This window comes from Vulpes lagopus, chromosome 11 (assembly GCF_018345385.1).
Source record: "Vulpes lagopus strain Blue_001 chromosome 11, ASM1834538v1, whole genome shotgun sequence".
NCBI lineage: Eukaryota > Metazoa > Chordata > Mammalia > Carnivora > Canidae > Vulpes > Vulpes lagopus.
Window position 1 is genome coordinate 20309030 of NC_054834.1, and position 25010 is coordinate 20334039.

The window sequence follows — 25010 nt, forward strand, 5'->3', positions numbered from 1 at the left end:
TATTTATTTATTTATTTTAGAGGGTCTGGGGAGGGCAGAAGGGGAAGAACAGAGAGAATCCCAAGCAGACTCCCCACTGAGCATAGAACCTGATGTGGGCCTTGATCCCACAACCCTGAGATCACGACCTGAGCTGAAACCAAGAGTTGGACACGGAATCGACTGAGCCACCCTAGTGCCCCTACCTCCACATATTCTAATAGGATAGAAATGTACATACGAAAAGGATTGTGGTAACGTCAATAAGAAAAGATGTTGGAGAACTTCTCATCTAGTTATGTAAGTATTTTCTGCAGAGCTCTACAGTTCTGTGCAGATGACTCAGAGCCCAAGTGAAGTATGACAGGAAGGGGAAAGGGCCACAGTTCTTGCCCCCTTTTACCAGAATAGCTTTTCTTTTAGCTATGTTTGTATAGTGGAATTGCATGTAAAGAATTCTATCTCTAAATAGAAGTTTATAAAGTACTGATCTAATAACCTTCTGTTTCCACATGATGAAGCATAAACAGATTTAAACTATTGATTTACACCCATTGCAACTAACTTGGATTTGATTCTGCATCATACTCATGTCTCAGAAATCATGGCATGCAAACACATGCAGGCATAGTGTAGGGTAAGAGTGTGAAAAAGAATTTAATTTTAAAAGCTTTCATTGTTCATATCCAATCTGTTGAATTAATCACTCCCCCCTCAAGTCTCCAAAAATGGGTTTTATGGGCAGATACTCTATTTATTAGGTGAGGAAGGCTGTGTATCAAAAGAACTGTGTGTGTGTGTGTGTGTGTGTGTGTGTGTGTGTGTGTGTGTGTCTGAAAGCAGAAGTGTGTGGTCTGGTTTTCTATTCTAAGGAAATGTGCAAAGAAGGTTTATGATAGAATAGGAAATCTGAGATACTCACTCATGAGTAAGAAAATGTCATGCAGGTCCTGGCATTCTTTTACAGTACAAATACTCTTGTAATCTGAAGCTTTTTCAAGTTTTGCAGTTCACATCCCAAGAAATTTTACCTCTAGGCCATGCCTTCTCCGGGTGGAGTTTCGCAAGGAGCACAGCTTTATCCACACATGGGAAGAATTATAGATCCTCTGGGAAGTTTTTCTGATTTTCTGACCTATTTATTGGAGAGGCTTTCTATAGCTCAGTCTCTCAAGTTTCTATCATCAGGCTTCCAACATAGTGAAAAGGTGTAATGCTTGTTAAGTTCATTCTGGAAAACCTTAATTGGTTTACCAAGAAAAAAAAAAAATTGTATTCTTCCTTCTTTCAAAGATAACCCAAGGGAATAAGATACACTTACAAATTCTACAAAGGGAATAGGATTTGTAATCTGTAGACTGATAGGATACAGCTGATCTCCCTATAGACTCAAGAAAGGTATGTGATATTTTTAAATACACCTTCTTTTCTTTATACAAGTCTCAACCATTAGTTTTCCTTCCTGAACTTGTGATTATTCTTTGCTTTCTAAATTTGTGTACTTCAAGCAAGAAGTAAATTATTGCAGATATCAATGTCTCATCTATTCTAATGATGGAGAAATAATAATAATAAAATATATTCCAAAGTTAGCAAGTGAAATCAATTACTACTTTAATATGTAAGGAACTATGTTATGAAGAAAACCAAGTGTGCTAGACACAAATTTTACATGCCCTAGCTAAATGTGAGAGAAGAGTGGGGACAAACTATGCCTTTTTTTTTTCCTGAAGATAAACATGGGTGGAAAAACTGTTGAATAGAATGCTATAACTTGGACTTTTCTCTTATGTACTCAGTGTGTGTCTAACACAATGTGTTTGCCCTCCTTTGCCTCAGGTGAATAAAACTAATTTTAATTTTATAATAGGAAACATAAGGTTAAAGTATGAGTGGAATAACAATACCTATTACGGTGTCAAGGCACTAAAGGAAAATAAATGAACCCAAGTAATGTCAAATATCTTGCCTATTATTTGGGGGAAAATGTTGGAAACTTACAACATTTTTTTGAAATGTTTGTTTTGAAATGTTTGAAAAAAAAAGTGCATAAACTCAGTCTGTCTTAAAAGTATTGGTATGTGTGTGAAGTAATGTTAGATTATTACTTGCAGCTATATCACCCAGACCAGTGTTATCCCAATAACTGTCTAACCATGAGGTTCAACCAGATAAATTACTTGGCCTTTGTGTTTTCTGATTAACTTAACTCAACAGCAGTGGAATAGACGTACTATCTCACTTCAGTTTTAAATTTACAGCAGACAGAGCCTAGGCAGGATCCAGGCATGCCCATTACTTGACATCTCTGGGGCTCTGGGTCCTTAGAAGTAATAATAATGAGTTTCCAGGTTTAGTGAGGGAAGCACTGGACAACATATGACGTCTCTGGGGCTCTGGGTCCTTAGAAGTAATAATAATGAGTTTCCAGGTTTAGTGAGGGAGGCACTGGACAACATATGCTGTCTGCTAGGTCTTCCAGTGGACATTCTTGGGACTCTCTGCCCTTTGCAGAAACTCTTCGCTGTAGTACATGGGCTGCTTGAATAAAAGAGAATAATTCTGTAAAATATCAGATTCATGACTAGGTTATGGCATAGAGTTTGGAGAAGGGCAAATCTGTGCACATATATCTATTTTAGCAACAATAGAATTGTCATTTTTTAATCCTTTTATGTCTATCCATCAGAGTTGCAAATGACATTATTAGTGAAGATGTTTAGTGACGTTTATACCAAACATAAAATAACTTTCCAAAAGGGATGACTTAATATTTGAGTTGTCCTGTTAAACAGATTCAGGATGTTATATAAAGAAAACTGCAATTTCACTCTGGGAACTTCCTATGCCAATTTTTAAATGGGTTTGCAGAGCCATTGATTTCTATAGAGATTCTCCTAGAGCTTCCTAAAAGTGGAAAGGAGATATCAGGTGGGAGTGGGGAGACCAAGCTGAGAACCAAGATGCCAGGGCGCCCACGACCATTGTCCTCTATAGTCACTCTGCCCATTTGTCTTCCGTGTTAGAATCTCAAGAACCAGTTGAGCTACTTAAATTTAAAACTGCTGATCTCATCTTGGCATCTGATTTTACACATGAGGAAACTGAAGTATTGAGAGATTAGGTGGTTTGCTCGTAGTCACCTGGCAAGAGTCGCAAATCAGGTTTGGGCTTAATCTCCAGTCTACTAGTCTCAACTACACTAGGTTAAATCTCTGTATTGGGATTGCTACTTTAGGTACAACTTGCAAATGAGACCTGGAGGATGGTCTTTGAAATAAGCATCCAGTGAGGTGTTACTTAACAAGCTACCCTGACTGTGATTATTTGTTCGTAACAAGTACAGAACACACCAGGATGGGTAGCACGTTACACGATTTCAGAGGGCAGGGAAAGCTTTTCTTCACACTCCACTCCTAAGCAATTACTAAAAAGCCAACTCCAGTCCACAAGGAAAACTAACTCACTTGCTGAGGCTTATATATTTCCTTTTACATTGGAAAAAACATATGACACTAATTGTTTTCAAGCTTCGTAGCCACCAGAACCTCCATGTGAATGAGCTCAGTGCATCATGATTTACAGCAGAAGAATCCAAGGTGTAAGGCATGGGGAAAGGAAGAGCACAAAGATTAGAAAAAGTAAAAGTAAATAGATAAAATTGCCATGGGAAAATTGTGTGACATTTCCGTCTCTCCATTTTGAGGAAAAGTCTAATTTTCCTTATTTTCTTAGCTATGCAAGTAATGTTCCTGAGAAACGAAACAGTTCCTCCAGTGGAAATAAGTGCTAATGACATTGTTAAAGGTGGCACTTCTGTTGCAACTAAGCTGGTGGAGGGAAAATCCGAGATCATTACAAAATATAATTTTTGTTATTGAGCTTACGGTGCTGACAAAAATATTTTGTGACTCTTTTTTTTGTCTGTAGTCTCCATTCTTTTAGCACTTGTGTTTTCCATGGCTTTGGGCAACGAGGTAGGGAATATTTGTTTATAAGCTAAAAGCACATTTTGACTGTTTATCAATGTCAGATCAGCCCCACTTAAAAGAATATTGTTACAACCAAAGTATGAATGTGTTTCCAAATATGAGAAGGAATAAACTCTTAAATAGAATTACTCACTTCAGAAATCATTTTCTTTCAATCTTTGTGAAATAACCGCATAGTATATACAGGCACCAAAAATAAGATCCGCCAGGTGAAATACACACTGGCACAATTTAGTTGGTTTTAACACAATTAGGGTGAAGCAATTGCCCATGATGAAAAAATAAACAATACTGCAGTTGAATATGTAAAAAAAAAAAAATCTCTGAAGCTAGTAACAAAGCAATGCCTACCATTAAAATTAGACATCCTCTACATTATGTTATTTTCTTGATACTCTTCATACCTCTGGTCTAAACAAAAGTCAATTGTTAACCACGAAATTGAAAGTAAGGTATACTTCTTTGAACTATTCAGTTTTCCACATTGTTTATAAAAAAAAAAAAAAAACAATTAGGCAAGAGCTCAGTATTCATGAAAATGAGATTTTCTTTTAGTAGTGATTTTAATTTTGGTGACATCAGAGGCATTCTGGTATTAATTTCCTGACAATATATTTTCCCAAGTTAACCATGCATTTTTATTTTAACAGCTTACAAATGATTAGAAGAATTGGTTCTTTCTGAGACTCATCAGAACATTTCCTATAAAATCTGACCTTGCTACAGACTCGTGAATAAGGTACAGTAAAGACAACACCATGCTTGCTTGGCATTTGACAGAGAAGACCTCAGTCCGCATGAGAGCCACAGACAGGATGTGTGTGGCTGTGTGTGGGGAGAAGCCAGATGAAGGGCGAGGATGCATCTGGGTGTCCTGGGACAGTAGATAAGGGAGAAAGCACAGTAAGCATGTTCTCGGAGATAACATTTCAATACTCATCATGCAATAGAAGAAAATTTCAAAGATGAGAATTTTGAGGAAATACCCTATATGATAGTATCTTTTGTTTCTTCCACTGGTAGGTAGGTAAAAGCAAGAAAGGGGAGGGACTAACCTGGTGAGTCCATCTCATTAAACAAAAGGAAAAAGCATCTGTGTATTTGGAACTGGCAAAGGGATATTTCAGTTGCGTTTTCTTTGTACTTTGATCTTGTTGTACTGATATTTAAAGCTTCTGTTTTATGATCTCTTTCTCATGCTAGACCCAGACCTCTGGAAACCACCTCATCAGACCTGGGAGTCTGAGAGCAGCAGGTGCTGAACCTGAATTTTTTTCCCTGCATAAGAGAATGGGCTGTGACCGCAACTGTGGGCTCATCGCAGGCGCTGTCATCGGGGCAGTGCTGGCCCTGCTGGGGGGCATTCTAATGCCCGTCGGAGACATGCTGATTGAGAAGACAATCAAGAAGGTACAGGGTTCTAAAGGGTATTTCTTGGCCCTGCGCTGCAGTCTGCCTTCTGTCCCCATTGCACTGTGCACCACTACTATACTTCATGGTGCCTGGCAACTTTGTGTCTTTGACACGAGGGTGATTCTGAACCCTGGTGACTTCACACGACACAGGAATGTTCAGAGGATAACGTACATTTAACAAGAATGCACCATTGTCTTAAGAATGATATCCAAATTTTGATAAAAGCTGTTTAGAGGGATGCGGGTCAGTTAGTAGAAATCGTGGCTTTTTGTTATGTCTAAAGGCTATGTTGATAGCTTTTGAATGAGAAATAAGTAAGTGTGTTTTGTGATTAATTATAGAATTATGTATTAATTATGTATAATTAATGTAATAATTATGTATTACGTATTAATTATAAAATTAGTTGTGCTTTGGTTAACAGAGAAAAGTTTTATATAGATAAGAATACATATATATACACACACACACTTAAAATTGATTGTATTTAATAATGAAGCAGGAGTCTTTGGCGAAACTGGTATTAACTTTTTCATTTGGTGAACTGCTGCTTTTTACAATACATGTGATAATGTATGATTGTCTTGTAAACATTTCCTACTTATAAAGCTTTATGCTGATTCTGCAAAAATACTTTCAGAAACGTTATGTAGGACACATGCCAGCATATATGCAATGGGTTGCCTGTAGTCTTAGCAAAAATTAATTTTTGATTCAATACGCAGGCTTTGCACAGCAAACTAGGATTCATCTCCCACCCTGGTTCTTTCTAATGAGCTTCACACTCACTGAACTATACTGAGAGAGAGGGAAGACCAGACTAAGAAGCAGATCTGCTGAAGTTCTAAACCAGCAGTGGCAAATTCAAATGGCTTCAGGGGTTTGGAGACAGGGTTAAAAAAAAAAAAAAAAAAGTGAAGGTTCCAAGAACATTCCAAGAACAAAATAACATAAGAACACGATGATTGTGAACCTTGAGAGCGTGTGTCCTGCCCCAGGGCATGGAAGCTCAGTTTTCTACTACAATGCTGGCCAAATAAAACATAATCAGGGTGCTGGCCTGGGCTCTCAGCCTGCTTAGATATCAATGGCTCAAGTGAGTTAGTGAGCATAGTAGATCATGGAGAACAACAAGAAACAATCCATAAAATGGGCTAGACTGACCAATTTATATGGAAATTTCTGTTAGTGCCAAAGCCTTTACTTCTCTCATCCATTTATCCCTGTTGACCTCTTGCTCTTACTGTGAATTTAAATAAATACCATTTTATTTCACTGAGGGATTGACTTAATTGGCAAATTAATATGAAGCATTCATTTCAAATCCGGTTTTTCATGACAAGAGGGTACAATTTTCCATTTTTTTTTCCTTAGCTACAAATGATAACGGTTTTAAAATTAATGAAATTGTCTCACTATAGCTGTTGGCTTAGTATAGAAGAGAGAACAGTAGGACATTAGATATAAGTATAGATACAGATATAGATTGGAGTGCTATATTTTCTCAATAATAATATTGGCATTTCTAGCTTTTCTATTGCTAACAGATTCCAAATCTTCAATGCCATGCATTTAACTTTAAAAATATATTGTAAATGGAATGTTACCCCCTTCCTTGGAATTCCCCATTTTCTTGCTATTATTTATGATCTAGTTTAATAGAGAAAGGCAGATGTGGATGAGGTGAGGGCTTAGGTGAGCATGTGAGATGGAATTCCATCACATGGTCCTCTCCTATTCTGTAAACTATGCTTCTCTTCTAGGATCTTCTGTGGAGAGAGAACAGAATCCGTTTCTATGCTAACACACAGGCTAGAATGTAACGTTTGGGAAAGTCTTCAGAATGGAAAGTCACAATAATCTCCTACTGCACAGCATTTTAAACTATTTTTTTTCTGACACATAACAGATGTCCAACAGCTAAATATTGATCATTTATCTTTTTCTTTTTTCATTCAACAATAGTACAGATAGCCTCTCTATGCAGTGGTGTGTGAGGGGCTAACATTTATTTTAAGTGTTTAATATTTTCTCTTCATAATAGTTAATCAGAAGAAAATAAGAGTTTTGAGATGTTAAAAATTTGTTTTTATAGAGTGACAGAGAGTAAAATAATTTTTTTTTCCTCAACAAGTATAGGAATTACCTGGGGACAAGCGTATCATACCAACATATAGGGAACTGTAAGCCTAGTGCATACTATGGGAAAATGCTACTTAGAAAGAGTAATCTCTCAGAATATTCAATAGCTTCAGAAAGGTGAAACTGCTGATTTTGAGCAAGTATAGGATTTTGAAAGTCCAAAGAGGACTGCAATGAAGGCATCTGAGGTCTCATTAATATTATGGGAAAAAATGTGAAAATGCAACTAACTACTGGGAGGCAGAAGGAAGAATATAGAAAATGTGCCCTAATATGGGATCAACAAAAGAGATGATTAGAAAAACAGCATGGGGTAAAATTTAGGAAGCTTCAAACATCAAGAAGAATATTTAATTGACTATGTGACAGGCAATGGTATTTGGTGAATGTCTCCTGGTAAATGTAAGAGATAACAAAGCCTGTGTCTAGGGGTTGATATCACATGGTGCTGTGAAGAGCTTCATGTATACCAGTTCATTTAATCTTTGTGGATATCTATGAGAAGGTTCTATTTATTATTTTACTCATTTTAATCATAAAACCTTAAATCAACTTGCCAACTTGTGTGGCCAAAAGGAGGAGTCAGTTCCCGAAACTAGGAAGTGGGAAGGCAAAAACTAGAGGACACACAGTACTGTGCACTATGATCCTACAATAGAAAGGACTGGAGAGCAAGGAAGCCAAAAACAGGAGAATGAGGAAAAACTACGTAGGACATGGCCACTTTCTCTTTCTCAAGGAGAACTTGAGACTCCCTTCTAGGAAGATCTCTGCGCAGTCTGCACATTATATCACAAAGGTGCCCCAGATAGCATGGTGGAGTACATAGAAAAAAATAGGTGATGGAGTGCAGTGGAAGTTTGGATATGGAACAAAATTAGGAGAGAGGGTAAAAATACTTCAAGATGTCCAGCTGAGTTATCGGGAGAGATGTATACCTTAGAAGAAAAAAAGATAGAGGTTTTATGAGTGCTGTGATGTGAACATGTATGTATTCAAAGGTCAGAACTCAGATTGATCATTGCTATAGAGATTATAGATAAAACCAAACAATTTGCTTTCTAGAGAGCTTGAATGTAGAGACAAAAAAGCAGAGAGATTACTACAGGTTCTATGCATAATTCAGAGGAAAGAAAACCAAAAAGCCACAATGATTTTAGGTGAAGAAATAAAAACAAGAGTATAATTAATTTGGAAGTTATCAAGAGGCCAGCGCTCAAGGAAAGAAAATAAAATGCTCTCAGGCAGATGAAAATTCAGGAAATAATGTTTAGAACATGGTCGCTAAGTTTCTTGAAAATAGAAATTCAGTAGGAGAGGGCAATAAACTTAGTAGGGTAGGACACAACAAAGAAATGGAGTACTTTCTCTTCTTGTTTTTGAAATAAGGGCTATCTGTGCAATCTTTTACAGGACAAGGGGTATACTATGGATCTAGACCTAGAAGGCAGGAGGAGGCACAAACTGAGCTTTAAGGAAGAATGAGTTCAAAAAAACTATGAAATGATAGTTTATATTGTACGCCTACCACATATCCATTAATCATCAGAATCCCTTCAATGGGGGTGCCTGGGTGGCTCTGTGGTTGACCACCTGCCTTTGGCTCAGGTCATGTTCCCTGGGTGCTCGATCGAGTCCCACACTGGGCTCTCTGCAGGGAGCCTGCTTCTCCCTCTGCCTGTGTCTCTGCCTCTCTCTGTGTGTCTCTCATGAATAAAGAAAATCTTTAAAAAAAAAAAAAAAAGAAAGAAAAGAAAGAAAAACGGAATCCCTTCAATAGTCAGAATCTCTGATGTATTTAAGACTAAGCCTGATTTTGCTCTCAGATTTCCTTGTCAATTTTAGTCCTATAAAGATGCTGGGACTTTTTCTTTCCTTATTCTAGGCTGTTTCCTTTTTCTTCAGTTTATAAGACTGTCCTAAAATAAAATTGCAATATGTATCTGTTTGACATAGTGTGGGAGTCAAATCTCTGAATTATGCATAAACCCAAAAGAGCCAAGTGCCTTTTACCTCTACTTCAGGAGGATTTAGGTTAAAGCTGTCCTTTTACAAATGTATAAAAATTTTAGTTCTGGTTTTTGTTTACTACTGAAATTCACTGAAGATTACTTTCTTCATTTAATTGACTAACAGCAAATTGGGAAAGTTATTACCTGTATACAAGCACCATTTAAAAAAAATTAAAGTGCTTATTTGAAAAAGATCAGAAAATCATCCCATACTGTTCTCTCATTAATAAAGTGGAGCTGGAACTCTGTGATATGTTCTGGGATACCGAAATGATAGCACCATGACAGCGAGACTTAAAATGGTCTAAAATGGTCCGGAAATTTCACTTCTTTGATATATATGTGTGTGCATGTATAGGTAAACATACACTCATTTTACTCTATTTCTAAGGGATGTTTTCTAGGACTTCATACCTTTTTATGGATTACAGCTGAAAACTTTCTTACCAGTTCTTTTGATTATGATTCCTAACAGAGTTCTGTAGAGCCAGCAGGTTTGTGCAATCTTACGTAGATGGACAAAGTCAACAGCATCAGCTGCCACAAATGTAGAAACTACCAGAACACTTTGGAAAAGGTCAAAGTTCTGTCACCATTTACAAAAGATAATTTATTAATTGACATGGTTAATATGACTTGATAAATTTTGTATAACATTGGTATTTTTAAATAAATCTTAGTTTCCCTATGATATTAAATATAGAACATCAAGAAGGAAATTAAAGCTTTCTTGTCTTTCCTCCTGAAAGACTAATGTTAAATTATAGCATCACTCAATTATATCATCATTTCCTTCCCCTATTCTTGAAAAGAACAATCCTTTAGTAGCTTGTAAGCCATGGCTTCAGATAAAATAAATTGAAATACTATTTTTTTATTAAAATGGCCCATATTTGACTCGATAGTCCCTATTTTAAATAATATAATACGTATATTACTTTTATAATATAAGCTTATGGTATTTCCAGGTATGAAAAAATAATTTGTAGAGATTGTTTTATATTAATAACATATGAGAATATAAACATGAACATGAAACAGTCCAAAGTAAATTTTAAATTAAAAGAGAGGTATAAAAATGGATTAAATGCTACATATATTTGCATTTTAACTGCAGTAATAAAATTACTTAACAGTGTTTCAAGAAACAGCAGGTATGTATATATAATTTTCTTCCATCCAATTTATATTAACATAACAACATAATTTAGTGTTCATGCCGAATGCACAATCTCCTATATTAAGTTCTCACATAAATTTTTGGAGGCTAATTTCCTGGGTTGCAGAAACATTAAATCTAATCGGTTTCACCAACTCTTATGGTGGGTTTTAACTGATGACCTGAGACTGAAGCCCTTTATTGACTGTCAGCACAACTGCCACTAATAATTCAGTGTCTTCCTGTGCACATGCACTATGCACACTTGTGCACACATAGTGCATGCACAAGCCTTTTTGCGAGTGAGGAAATGGCTTATAACTGGTCCTAAACTGAACACATTGTGGTGGTGAGTAAGGGGGGGTGAAGACTATTTTCAGCATGTCTCTGCATTTTAAGGAAGTTTTAATGTCAATTCAGTGAGAATAAATTTTAAAATGATTAAATAGCAAAAAAGAAGTGTCACCGTATCCTACATGAGTTATTGCCACATGACTGGTTGAGACAGGAAATGCTGTGAGTGAAATAATTCAAGCAGTATGGAGAGCACATGATGTTAGAATTCTCCCTCCAAAGGCCAGGTAGGATTTGCATACGAATAATAGCTAATTTAGCGCGCAGCTGGCGATGTGCTAACACTGGGCTAAGTCCTCGCATTTATCAATCTCTATAAGGAGGAGAATAAATATTCAATTATATGAAATGCATACATCTCAGAGGTAGGGAAGTTTTCTGTCCTGTCAAATACCTTCCATCACAGTTCTTTTTCAATTCTATAACCATTTATTGAGTTTCTTTCATTAGGAACTAAAGTAAAATGTGTGCCTTAAGAGTTATAGGATAAAGAATCGATATTGCATTAGTCCTTAAGCTTCTTATGGGGCAAGCACAGTAGTGTGTTTTCCCCCCTCATACAGTCTCTTGAAATTGGTACATTATCATAGCTTTTAGCTCCAACGCCCTCATCTAGTATCTGCATGTAACTCTGTCTTAATATTGAGCTTGTTAGTATTGGAAGTAAGACACTTAAGGAGCTAATAGAAAGTTTTTCAAGGACAAGTCGTAAAAAGTAATGGTCTAACATAATTTTAGCAGCTCCAGTGAACCCAGTGAAAATGCATTGCAACAGCATAGGATTTCGTCATAGCATTTCAGCTTGGTGCCTTGTTCTTCTCTAAGGAATTTCCTTAGTCTCTGCATTAAGCAATAAGTAACGTATCCTGAAGATATGAAATTTAATTTGACTTCTACCAACTAAGTCCAGAGTTGACAGAAGGAAAAAAAAAAAGATATTTTTAGCAGAGTGTAAAAGAAGACCAGTCCAAGAGTCAGAGACTAGGATTTTCATGGTGGTTCTGCTCCAGCTAGATGGCTCGGGCGCCAGCCACAGAGCTCCTCAGAGCCTCCGTGCAGTCTCCTAGAAGACGAGGTGATGTTCAGTGTCCCTTCCCGATTCATCATTCCATGAATTGATGCTTCCTGGTGAGGGAAACAAAGAGGTCAGATTGTTCCTGTATTCATGGGTCTGTGTGGGTCCATTTCCTGTGAAATACTTTTCTTCCTTTTCCTCAAGCACAAAGATTGAGGTTTCCATTCTGGGCATTCTTCCCAAAGTACCTAGTTGGAAATGCTGCCTTACTACCAAGTCACCTTGGTTGGCTCTAGTTAGGATAGCTTTACAGACCCTCAGCCCAGGGAGTGGGAGCCATGGACAGCGACTTGGAGAGCTTCTAGAACTCCCTCATTTAATAGATGGTGAAATTGAGCCTGAGTGGGTTGGTGACTTTCCACTCTGTCCCACGGCATCTAAAACAAGGGAACAGATTTCTAATAGAGCATTTTGTGGTTCTGTCATTGGCACTTTTTCCACTTGTTGATCTTCACTACATGGGGTGTCGAGGATTTGTAATGAATTCCACAAAATAATAATAGGACAACTTCCTTATTTCATCCTTTTATTTTAAAAGTAGGAACTTAATAATGTTGACCGTTGTAGCTTTTGAAAACATGTCCTATTCAGTTGCCACAAATATACTGAGTTAGGGATTGAGAAGGATTTTGAGAGAGAAAGAAGGTGCAGGAGGGGAGGCAGGGAGAAGCAGAGGAGGAGGGAGAGAGAGAATCTTAAGCAGGCTCATACCCAGCATGGAGCCTCACATGAGGCTTGATTTGACAACCCTGAGATCATGACCTGAGCCAAAATCACGAGTTGGATGCTTAACCAATCAAGCTGCCCAGGTGTCCCAGGATTGAAGATTTGGTAGAGAAGTCAAATTTGTTCTTTTCATCCAGAAGCTTTTTTTTTTAATTTAATAAATGTTAAGTGATCATCCTCTGCAAGTGTCCAACTTTTGAAGAAAAGTTAAAGCTTTCGATATCACCGCATTCTTCTCTCAGCTTTTCTGTTTTGTCTCATCAGTCTCACTAAGGGCAGAAGAGAAGTTAATGTTCAAGCTGATAGGAACTATTTGGAACGGGTTTAATAAAATTCGCTTAATAAATTGTGTTAAAACTGTTGCAATATTACCAGAGGGGCACCCTGAAGCTTGCCAATGGTTGGCCTTAAATCAGCTGCCATGTCGGCAGTATCACACACTGATTCCCTTTTTAAAAGGGTGACTGAAAGAGGTTTGCCCTGATAATTTATTAAAAACATCTCTGTTGCATGTATGGCAAGTTTACCAAGGTTCTCAGGAACAGGGTCCTTGAGCTTGGTCCTTTCAAAAGCTCACCGAAAGTTAGGAACATCCAGACGTGCTCCTATCTTACTACACAGAAATAACGCAAACTTGTTTTCTCTTTCATAGGAAGTTGTGCTTGAAGAAGGTACAATTGCTTTTAAAAATTGGGTTAAAACAGGCACAGAAGTTTACAGACAGTTTTGGATCTTTGACGTGCAAAACGCACAGGAAGTGGTTGCGAACAGCAGCAAAATTAAGGTTAAACAAAGAGGTCCTTACACATACAGGTGAGTCCCCACAGATAAGGGGCATTCTTTCCTTCACCATATGTATTTCTGAAAAGACTTGGAAAATGCCATTGTTTTCAGATGTCCTTATTATTTTTCCCAGTAACATATAATGAAATGTTTTAGTTCCTGTCTATAGTGAATCCTAATCTAAGGATTTAATGATCATAAGAAATATGGATTTTATTAGAAATTTAGCAGCATCAAATAACTGCCCTACATTTAAGAAATCATGGGTGTTTTACACTTGTGACATATATTCTCGACAACTCTCAAGTGTGCATGCTTAAAAGTAAACAATCAGAATTTTAAATAACCAGAGCGTCTTAAAATCCTAAAATTGAATGCATACATTATACCAGTGGTTCTCGAAGTGGGGTTCCTTCCCCAGCAGCATCAGCCTCACCTGGGAACTTGGTAGCAATGCAAACTCTCAGATGTCACCCCAGATCAAATGAATCAGACTCTTGAGTTGGAGCCCAACAGTGAGTTTTACAGACCCTCTGGGTGATTCCTGTACATACTCAATTTTGAGAACCACAGCATCAAATGGATTTTGTGTAACTGCAGGATTTCTGTTAAAACTAATTTCCAAGTCAGACAGGTGTTTCCATTGATTCAGTGGTTTCATCCTTATATTTTCTCCAGGACTAAGACTGAGGCTGCCGTAGCCCTATCTGATATTCCCTGATAGTTGAACATGCTTTTGAATAGAATCTTCACATGTTAGAACTAATGGGAAATGGTTAGCCAAGACTTTTCATTTTGCAAACTAAAAAAACTGGCACCAGGGAAAGTGAAGTGATCCGTTGTGTTCACACGGACCTAGGAACTGGTGACTCCTAGATTTTCTTATGTATCTTTTTTCCTATTTAAATTATAGACTAGGGATTTCTTCCAACTATCAAGGTACAAAAAGGGGGGGACTGAGGTGCAAAAGGCACTAACCATAACCAAAGATGAGGAATACATTTATGATATCCATGTGGGAACACAGTTAAGCCCTGCAGTATCAGCTGTTATACAAATGGGTGGCTTTTCCTCCAGGATAATTACCACTAGTTACACAGCATGATCAATTCCTACCACAAAATTTCATATTTATAATGATTTCTTATAATTCATAGTTTTGAAATCGCATCTGTTTTAGAGAGTCTATATAATTTCTTTCCCCTCTAGATGTTAATATGTCTGTACAGCTTGACAGCTCACACTCAAAATAGAATACACCGACAGCAGTTGGGAGGGTAGTGCCTGGGGCCATAGCTCATGCTAGATGCCCTTGGTGACTCGTCTGTCCTACCAGTTGTCCAGTCTCTTGTACCAGTGTCTGTGACTATTCACACTGCTACTGAAGAACACTAGGTATTCATTGTTGGTGGAAAAAAAGAAAATCTTACCTTGGAAAATGTTTTCATTTTTTCACGGTCTTAGAGTTCTTGTTATTATCAAAAGCCTCGGGGATCCCTGGGTGGCGCAGCGGTTTGGCGCCTGCCTTTGGCCCAGGGCGCGATCCTGGAGACCCGGGATCGAATCCCACATCGGGCTCCCGGTGCATGGAGCCTGCTTCTCCTTCTGCCTGTGTCTCTGCCTCTCTCTCTCTCTCTCTCTCTCTCTCTGTGACTATGATAAATAAATAAAAATTAAAAAAAAAAATAAAAAGAAACTAATGTGCTACCTTTAAAAAAAAAAAAAAGCCTCTATGAGTATCTTGCTCAAAAAAAAATGTTTATGATGTATACCTATGAAAATCTGGAATTCACACATGGACAAATGAGAATCTACGAAAAATTATCAAACAAAATTATAACCTAGGTGAACTGAACATGCGAGGAAAGTGAATCGTTGTTAGAATTTGAGAATGTCTCTGGTTTTTTGTTTGTTTGGGGAGAAGGTCACATCTTTTATTTTTAAAGCTATTACTTGAGATATGGAGAAACATCAACATAACAACTGAACCCAGCCCTCTGCTCTGATAGGTGACAGCTAATATATATTTTCTTTCTAGAGACTTTAGCCTATCCCTCCAAGGGACAGAAGGGTTAGATATATTTGATTTACTTGGAGAGGCAGTGAGAAGAAGGTTGAATTAGAGAAGTTGGGTTTGCCGCTAAAGTGTACAAATAATAAATTCCTGTTTACATAATGATGTTAAAGGGATTTCTAATTAACTCGGGGTCATCTTGTCTTAGGATGTCACCAAAGTGGAGCCATTAGTGTCTGTTTGGTTGCCTTAAATAATGGGAAAACCATTTGTTACCTTTCAGAAAAAGTTAGTCATTTTAGAGTCTTCCTAACAGTTAATAGGCTTAGGTGACCTTGCTTCCACATATATGACACCCTGAATGCTGCTCATCCTGGAAGCGTGGGAGGATGTCCCACCCCACACAGAACCACAAGCTCATTTGGCTGATGTCTGCTAAAGTGAGTTCAGTGACACTTTGATTGACAAGGTATAATATCATGGGTCCAAGCACGAAATTGCCTGCGTGCAGATCTTAATTATATATATTGCAATTTCATCATCTCTATGAAAGGTCAGTAATTCCCAGAGAATCTTCTCTGATCCCACATTACTGCTTCTTGTTGTTGTTGTTTTTAAGTTGCTTCTCCTTGGCAGCAGTACAAAGAAAGCAACTGGCGCTAAATCTAAAGCCAATTTCTCCCTTTGACCTTATTAACTGACACTTTCCAAAACCTGTATACATTCCACGTTTTTAAACAAAAGAAGTGAGCGATTATGTTCTTTCTCAAAGTACATTCTAAACACAAGCGTCAGTTTAAAGGCTTTTTCTCTTAGTGCCATCTACTGGTACAGTGTTGTAAGTACGATTTAAGTGAGCTGGAATCTTGGTCACTTACTTTGCTGTTGTCTTGATGATTACACATAGATAAATGTTCCTGAAAATGAAAGAGCTTCAATTTTAAATGTTAATAGCAGGTTGTCTGATTTTAAGATATAATTGCGTCAGAGAAAATAGTAGTTGTCTAGTAATAGACTGTCCTGGGGGATGTTTCAGAATTATATATTCCTGCTATGCCTACAGTACTACAAGAAGAATAAATAATAAAGCTTTGATGAAATCATGGTAAAAATAAATTATCTTCTCATCTTACTGTGAACTCTTTAAAAGAATGTGATCCATTAATTAATTTATTCATCTTAAATTTATCAAGAACTCCTCATGTGCCATGCACTGTGTGCTTGGGGATACGAAACAGTGGTAATTCCTACCCTACAGTTATTTACTTAAAAAAAAAAAAAAGAAAGAAAGAAAGAAAGAAAGAAAGAAAGAAAGAAAGAAAGAAAGAAAGACAGACTATTTATTTAGAGCATGAGAGAGCACTTGCGTGTGTGCACGTGTGCATGCGAGCTGGGGGATGGACAGAGGGAGAGGAAGAGAGAATCTGGAGAGGACTTGGTACTGAGCAGGGAGCCCAAAGCAGGGCTCGTGACACCACCCTGAGACCATGACGCCAGTTGAAATCAAAAGTCCTGTGCCCAACTAACTGAGCCACCCAGGAATTTACATTTTTATTATACCTGAGTGAAATAGTGTGTTTTGTGTTTTTACATTTTTTAGTCCCATGCTTTTTGTCTTCACCTTACCTACTGATTCATCTCATCTGTAGACATGCACATATGTGATAGTGCAATGATGCATACTTTGTTTTGTCTCAGTAAATCTCTCATATTTGCAAAAGATTTTTCCACATAATCACCCATCACCATGTTCCTAAAAGTAGTCGGTACTTTTCAGCCTAGAGATTTTACAGCCAGGAGCTTAGAACTAATAAGTATTTAATATATGCCTGGAGTGGGGAGGACAACTGGCCTGTAAAATGGAAATCATATTCCATTAGTTATCTTTAATTCTCATTAAAGTACTGGAAAATATGGAAAAGTCAGTGCTGGAGAAGCCACATAGGTTGAGCATTCTTTCTAATATAAGAAAAGCGAGGGATCCCTGGGTGGCGCAGCGGTTTGGCGCCTGCCTTTGGCCCAGGGCGCGATCCTGGAGACCCGGGATCGAATCCCACGTCAGGCTCCCGGTGCATGGAGCCTGCTTCTCCCTCTGCCTATGTCTCCGCGCGTCTCTCTCTCTCTCTCTCTCTATCATAAATAAATAAAAATTAAAAAAAATAAGAAAAGTGACTCTTCATATTTCCCTATGTGAACCTATCTACTGACTTCTTACCCTCAGGATAGAATTAGAGAATAGGATGCAACCCTTTATGTTTGAGCTCTTGCTTATATTTGATGGCTTTATTTCCCACTGTTCTCCTTATTCTCACTCTGCAATCCAACCAAATTCAACAATTTCTAACAATACACTGTGGGGCTTTTTACCCAGTTTCTCCTAATTTAATGTCTTTTGCCAGACCCCTTATGTGGAATTGCTACCAAAATGTATCTTGACCCTTGCTCTCACCATGACCAAGTATCTGTTCTGGGTTTTCCCATGGATTCCATGAAAACTCATAATAACATCTATTACTTCTCCCATGCTGTGCAGATTTAAAATCCCCTTCTCTTATTTGTCCACAACCCAGCATTGGCTTATTTATCATTGTAAACCAATTGGTTAATTCCTGACATAGTCTATCTACTCAAAAATTATTTATTATATGAATGGATGGAATTTGAGACCTGTTCACTTGAGACAATTGTTTTGAATTTTATCAATTTCTGTTTTTCAGAGTTCGTTATCTAGCCAAAGAAAATATAACTCACGACACTGAGAACCACTTAGTCTCTTTTGTCCAGCCCAACGGTGCCATCTTTGAACCTTCACTATCTGTTGGAACAGAAGATGACACTATGACCGTTCTCAATCTGGCTGTAGCAGTGAGTGAACAAACAACAACATTATTTGTTTTGAAATACTCTAGAACTCAGTATAGTTAATCACATGAATAGAACTATCATCAAGTATTCTTTATTTTGTCATTTTTATAAAAATATGCTCCTATGTCATAATTTTGAATGGAGTAAAGGTCATTTGGAAAGATGACAAAAATCATAACTGAATTGGAAGACCACTTAAAGTATATTATTTAAAAAAAATAGGATCTGACTTTAAATGTCTCCTTGTGCCTAGAGCTGAGGTAGAGAAATGTAATCATCCAGAGATTAGACAAATTATACTTTTTGTCCTCTAAAGATTGGAGAATAATTTAAAGGTACAGTTTATTTTCCCCCATTATACTTAATTCTAGTGTTTAATCCAACTGTTAGATACTAAATAGATACTGAAACTTATGTCTCAAACAGTGTTTTGCTTTGTTTTTTTGTAGGCTGCACCCCATCTCTATCCAAATGCATTTGTTCAAGTGGTACTCAATTCACTTATCAAAAAGTCAAAATCGTCTATGTTTCAAAATAGAACTGTGAAAGAGCTCTTGTGGGGCTACACGGATCCATTCTTGAGTTTGGTTCCATACCCTGTTAACACAAAAGTTGGTGTGTTTTATCCTGTGAGTACCCAATATAAATGTTGATTTTTTTATCTGTTGATTGGATAAATATGTTGACACTGGCAATTTATAATTTAATGATTTAGTGGGTTTACATGATTTCTGATCTGGGAACAAATATTCTAATTTTTTAAAGTCTCTGTCTCACATGGCTTCAGCTTTCCTGGGTGGGAAAATTTACTCATCTAAATTTAACAAATTTAAAATAAAGATGCTGAGATTTGAATTGCGTTTCCATTCTTTGAGAAATACACAATTGTCTAAAATAGGTTGTAAGCCAATAAGGCTTTGCATTCTATTTTCAGCTTTGCTTTCCTTTCTCAAAATATCAGGTTTATACCATACTTTTATTTGTGTTAAATGGATTCATCTAATCATTCCTCCGTCTCCAGACCTCTTAACAAATTTGTGTTAATACAAATTTAAAAGTTAGCCTAAATTTGCACACGATGAGATGAATAAATCAGCAATGTCCTATTTTAATGCAATTTGTCATGAAATGGCAGTTTGTAGATTAAAGAAAAGGTGAACTTGGCAATGTACTTACTTATAGCTTAAGGTTTTGAATTATAATAAATAGGACAAGCTATTGAATTGGAATTTCGACAATGATTTATTTGGTACTATGTGTAGTATTAGTTTATATATGGTGTTATTCAAATTTTTGTTATTTTAGTTTTTAGATCGTGTTTAGGATCGCAAGGTTATATGTCAAAAAATATGAATGTAGAAAGCCTTAAAGGATCAGAGGCTCGGTTTTTATTTTTTTTTAAACCAAGAACTCATAACTCTTTCCTTGGCTAATTCTGTTTTTAATTTTGTAGGCCTGTTTTTTAGTATCTACTTATTAAAGATCATAACACTTGGAATACCTCTAGAAGTCTGTCCTTGTACTTATAGGTATTTTTAAATATCCCCTCATCTCAGTATAATAGGAGGAGTGATGAAAATCACCTTACTGGCTTAGCTAGGACAAAGAATACTAGAGTTGGGATCATGTTAACTTAAGATATTGGTTTTTCTTCCTTTGTCTCAACCACCAGCACTTATTTCTCAGGGCCTTTTATAGTCTGCCTTTAAAATGTTCAAGACCAATAATTTTAAAACTTCATTGCATATATATTTCAAGCCATCTAAGATAATTACAACGAATAACCAGTATTTGAAAAACACAAAAGTGAGTTACATCTTTTATAACTTGGAAAACATGGCTTGTCCTAGAAGTAATTTCTTCGCGTACATATCTTTTCAGTACAACAACACCGTCGATGGAGTTTATTCAGTTTTCAGTGGGAAAGACAACGTAAGCCAAGTTGCCATAATTGACACTTACAAAGGTAAAAAGTAAGTATCCAGGTAAACTGTGTGTATTCCAAGGCAAGAATGGTATTGGCTTAACATCTGGCAAGGCACAGGCACCAACCATGGTGCAGATGTGCCTGTATCTCAGCCCTGGAAATTTTTGTGTGCCAAGTGTGAACCCTTTAGTTGTGACAGCTGGTCACACTTGGTGCACATAGCTGCTGACTGTCAGCCCCACTTTAGAATTTGGTTTACCCTCATGCACAGGTTCGCTTACATAATGAAATCCCAAGGGACTATTTCCATCTCTGCTGCACAGCCAGCACTGCGGGGCACTCCTACGGTTACGTAACCACAAATGAAAGGCAGAAAAGCTATACATCAGCTGATCAACCAGTAGTTAGAAAAACAGTTTGCTGGGAGTGTTGTATTTCTGTTATTCAGCATATGAAATAAAAATTGTTCATTTCACTGAATGACTTAATGCGTCTCTAAAGATGAAAACAACGAATCTGTGCAAATGTTTTCATGGCTTTTCCCTTCAAAAATTTCTGGAAATAATTTTCTACATTGATAAACCAGCCTTTTTAAACCTCTATCAGTGCAAAAAACTAATTACTACTGCAAGTAAGTTCTAAAATGGGCATATTAAACTTAAAAATAAAGACTGCGCCTCCTTCGCAGTAGTAATAGAATGACATGTGTTCGTATAGTCATGATTTGCTTTTCTTTTCCTGGCTCTTGACCATTCATCTGGAGTATACAAAATTTATTATATGTGTAAAAAATAGGAAGAATCTCAATAAATGTCAAGGAAGAAAGTCCTCTTCTAATCAAAGTTAATAAAATATGCTTTAGATCAGTTTTTTTCCTGGAAAAGATTACAGTAGTCAAAATTGAAAGAGATTAACTGTTTTTATTATAAGTAACCACTGCCTCACACTGAGTCCCTTTCTAAAAATTGCATACAACTGTTCAATAATAATCACTAAGGTAGTACTTTTTCTTCTACAGATTCCATAGTAACACCTTTCTATAGAAAAGCATAGTGGAAGAAAAACACTTCTAAATGCTTATTTCAGGGGAAATAGCATCACTGTATATTGAGGAACATGAACATTTCTGCCATTTCGTTATTACAGAGACATTTTGAGGAGAGTTGCTAAGTGCTTCTAATCAAAGTAAGAATTCCACATCATTTTAAGACTATGGTAAGGTCAATTTAACTGATCATGGCAAGAATGAGCATGACTGCCAGCATGTTCTGTTTAAAAAACAATCAACAGCTTGCTTTGACATGTCACTAGATGGTATGTTGACAGTGGGGAAAAGACAGGTTTTCCATCACCAAAAAGTGGCTGAGAATACAGAGAAACTATTACTACTATTGGTTTTATTGTTTCCAGTATCTTACTTAGACACCAGAGTGGAAATTAATCAACTCTGTCCTACCTGAATACCAGCTCCTCCAAGCATTAAAAGGGAAAAAAGTATAAATTGGATGGTCTGCACATTTCCACTCTCTTCTCTTTCTTCAACATCTCCTTTCCTTACCTCCTCTCCATGCGCCTCTTCTCCCTCAGACTGGAGGAAAAGTTAACCACTTCATATTTTTATCACTTCACCACTTGATATTTTTCTCCCACTTATTTTGAACACTCAACATATTACCAAGGAATCCATTTCTCCCAATGGGAAAAAAATTCTCCCCTAGGTAGAGATCTAAATTTCTGATGTGTTTCTCCATTTTCTTTCTTCAGAAATGTTCTCTATTCCAAGCTGTTTCAAATTAACACGTGGCAATTTTATTTTATGACCTGGCCACTTTACGGTATTGGGCACTTAGTTTATCTCAACAAGATGGAACCTTCAAATAAAACATGGGCTGAATGAGAACATTTCTTAAACTTAGCATGTGTCACAATTTAATCTTTATTATTTTAGCAGAAGTATTGAATCACAGAGGACAAAGTAATGGCAGAAAGGTGCTCCAGAGAAGAGAATGTTTGCTCATTTCTTTCTTTTTTTTTTTTTTTTTAAATTCCTCAGGAATCTCTCCTATTGGCCAAGTTATTGTGACATGATTAATGGTACAGGTAAGGGCATTTATTTCGTGGTAATTATCACAATGAACCCACGTCCCTCTGTTGCACAAATTCCACCACTGTAATGTTCTGAAGGTTAAGGGTATGCATTTACCTATCTTTATAGCCCTACAACATAATTCAGAGTCTCTATCGTTACGTAGGCTTAGTAAATGTCTGTCTAATGTGATGGGATTTCTGAAAATTAGTCCTTTAGGATTAGCCTTTACTGCATTACTAGGGAAATATTTGATAGATAAAAGCTTGACTGCAGGAACTACCTTCCTGGCCCCAGAAGTAAAGGGCTAAAAAAATAAAAAGTTAAAGACGTAGTGACCATTCACATATTTTATAAACATTGTGCAGATAATAATTTTAAATGGAAAGAATTTTGAAAAAGAAGAAAACATACTTCCCAGGAGGTTTTTAGTTGAAGTACAACCTGTGAAGTCGCATCTATTTTGAACAAGGTGGTCGGGGTGAAAGGAAGAAAAGAACAACAAAATTCCCGCAAGGTTAGAGATCTACTAACCATGAGAAATGTGTGCAGAAATGAACATTCTGAATTAGAAGTGGGAAAAAAAAGGAAGTGTAGTATGAGTTTACATTTTTGCAGCAAGGTTAGATCTGGCTGCTTAGTCTCCTTGAAGTAAAGCAAAAGCAAAGTACACATAGACCTATTGGTTGAAGAATTAAGGATTAAGGTTTTAAAAAGCAAATGGGAATCAAATACTGTGAGGTGATTAAAACCTGACATGAGGTGAGCTTTCAACAATGCAGAAGCAGGGGCAGAAACATGAGGGTTCCAAAGTTGGAGAGGCACCACCCTGCAGGAAACCAGTATAATAAAGATGAAGAAAGTTCAATACAAAGTTATAAAAAGGGCAAGAATAAAAAGGAAACAGAGGGCATATTTCCTTTGTCAAAGGTTATTGTTGAGCTTCGCACATCTATTTAATTTGGTTACCACTGTCTTATAGAGAAAACGATAAAACAGCAAAAATCTTGTTGAGTCTGCTTTGTATCAAATTTCAAGAAAGCCCTAAGTAAAGAATTTTTGCAAATAAATCATCAAGTGAACTAATGCTACTAACTCCAGTCATTACATAAACATAATACTTCAGAAAGTAGATTAGAGAAATATATTGTACTGCTCCTAAATAGTAAAGGATTCTTTATGGGTTTAAGAAAAAAAATAAAACTATTAAACAATTCTGTCCAAAGGTTAGAATTTTTATTTTTTTTAAAGAGTTTATTTATTCATGAGAGAGGCAGAGACACGGGCAGAGGGAGAAACAGGATCCCGATGCAGACTCGATCCCAGGACCCTGGGATCACGCCCTGAGCCAAAGGCAGATGCTCAACCACTGAGCCACCCGGGGGGCCAGGTTAGAAGCTTTAAAAAGAGAGGTAAAGGATTGGTTAATCACAAAAAGATAAATATGTGAATGTGTGAGCATCAGACATAAAGTTAAAAGTATCTTTAAAAAAAAGTTAAAAGTATCTAAGAAGAAAATGGAAGGAAAACAAATTAGGGTCAGAGGTAGATTGGACAGGGCAGGGGACTCGGATATGATCTCTGTGAGAGAGATTCTCTATTTATGGCATCAGAGAATAGCAACCAACAAAACAAAAAAGATCCTGATTTAAAAGTGCCTCGTCTACTTTCTAAAGTAAGAAGAGACATAAAATGAAAATACTGATATACAACTGAACTTTTAAAAAAGTCAGCAATCTTGTAGTTATTTCCATGGTAATTGTTGGGAATAATTATGGTATAATCTTCAATGGTATCCCATATAATGATTTTAAAACTTTTAAGTGTATTCTTTCCCTTTAATGATTACTGTGTTGGGAAGGCAGGTGTAGACAGTGTCCACTGAGAGTCCTGAGTAGTTCAAACTAGCCTTGAGGATCCAGTTCTCTTACTGCCAGGATCAAGTCCACTGTGATCTTCTATTATATTTCACTTATCACAGAGTATAAGTGAAATGTAACAAGATCACAAGGTTGAGGCATTTAGGCAGAAGCAGAACCCAGGATGCATTTCTGAAGGATGGGTCTTCCTGTTTTCAACAAATACAAACACATTCAGTGGTGTGGCTCGTTTTGGTGACACTGACTTGGGAAGCAAATGCAAGAGTGATCTAGCTATCTCTTCATATATCTAAGCATGTGATGGATAGGTTTTCAATACATTTGGGGGAAATTCTGGTTAGTGAGAGAATTTTACTAAATGACTTTCAAAATATTTGGGGTGCCTAGGTGGCTCAGTCAATCCCAACATCTGCCTTTGGCTCAGCTCATGATCCTGAGGTCCTGGGATCGAGTCCCGCATTGGGCTCCCTGCTCAGTGGGGAACCTGCTTCACCCTCTCCCTCTGCCGGCTCCTCCCTCTGCTCGTGGTCTCTGTCAAATAAATAAAATCTTTAAAAAAATAAAATATTAATCAGCCATTAGGACGGATGAATGAATCAC

At 37.0% G+C, this 25010-nt stretch overlaps 1 protein-coding gene across 3 annotated transcripts in view; it reads left to right on the top strand.

Annotated features, from left to right (window-relative positions):
• Positions 1-25010, top strand: part of CD36 (CD36 molecule) — a 75925-nt gene that overhangs the window by 41569 nt on the left and 9346 nt on the right. For all 3 annotated transcript variants that reach the window (XM_041723089.1, XM_041723087.1, XM_041723086.1), the window contains exons 2-8: positions 4622-4710; positions 5175-5381; positions 13508-13668; positions 18370-18517; positions 18967-19146; positions 20399-20490; positions 22498-22544. In XM_041723089.1, the coding sequence (XP_041579023.1) occupies positions 5262-5381; positions 13508-13668; positions 18370-18517; positions 18967-19146; positions 20399-20490; positions 22498-22544 (748 nt within the window). In that variant the 5' untranslated portion in view covers positions 4622-4710; positions 5175-5261. The remainder of the gene's footprint in view (positions 1-4621; positions 4711-5174; positions 5382-13507; positions 13669-18369; positions 18518-18966; positions 19147-20398; positions 20491-22497; positions 22545-25010) is intronic.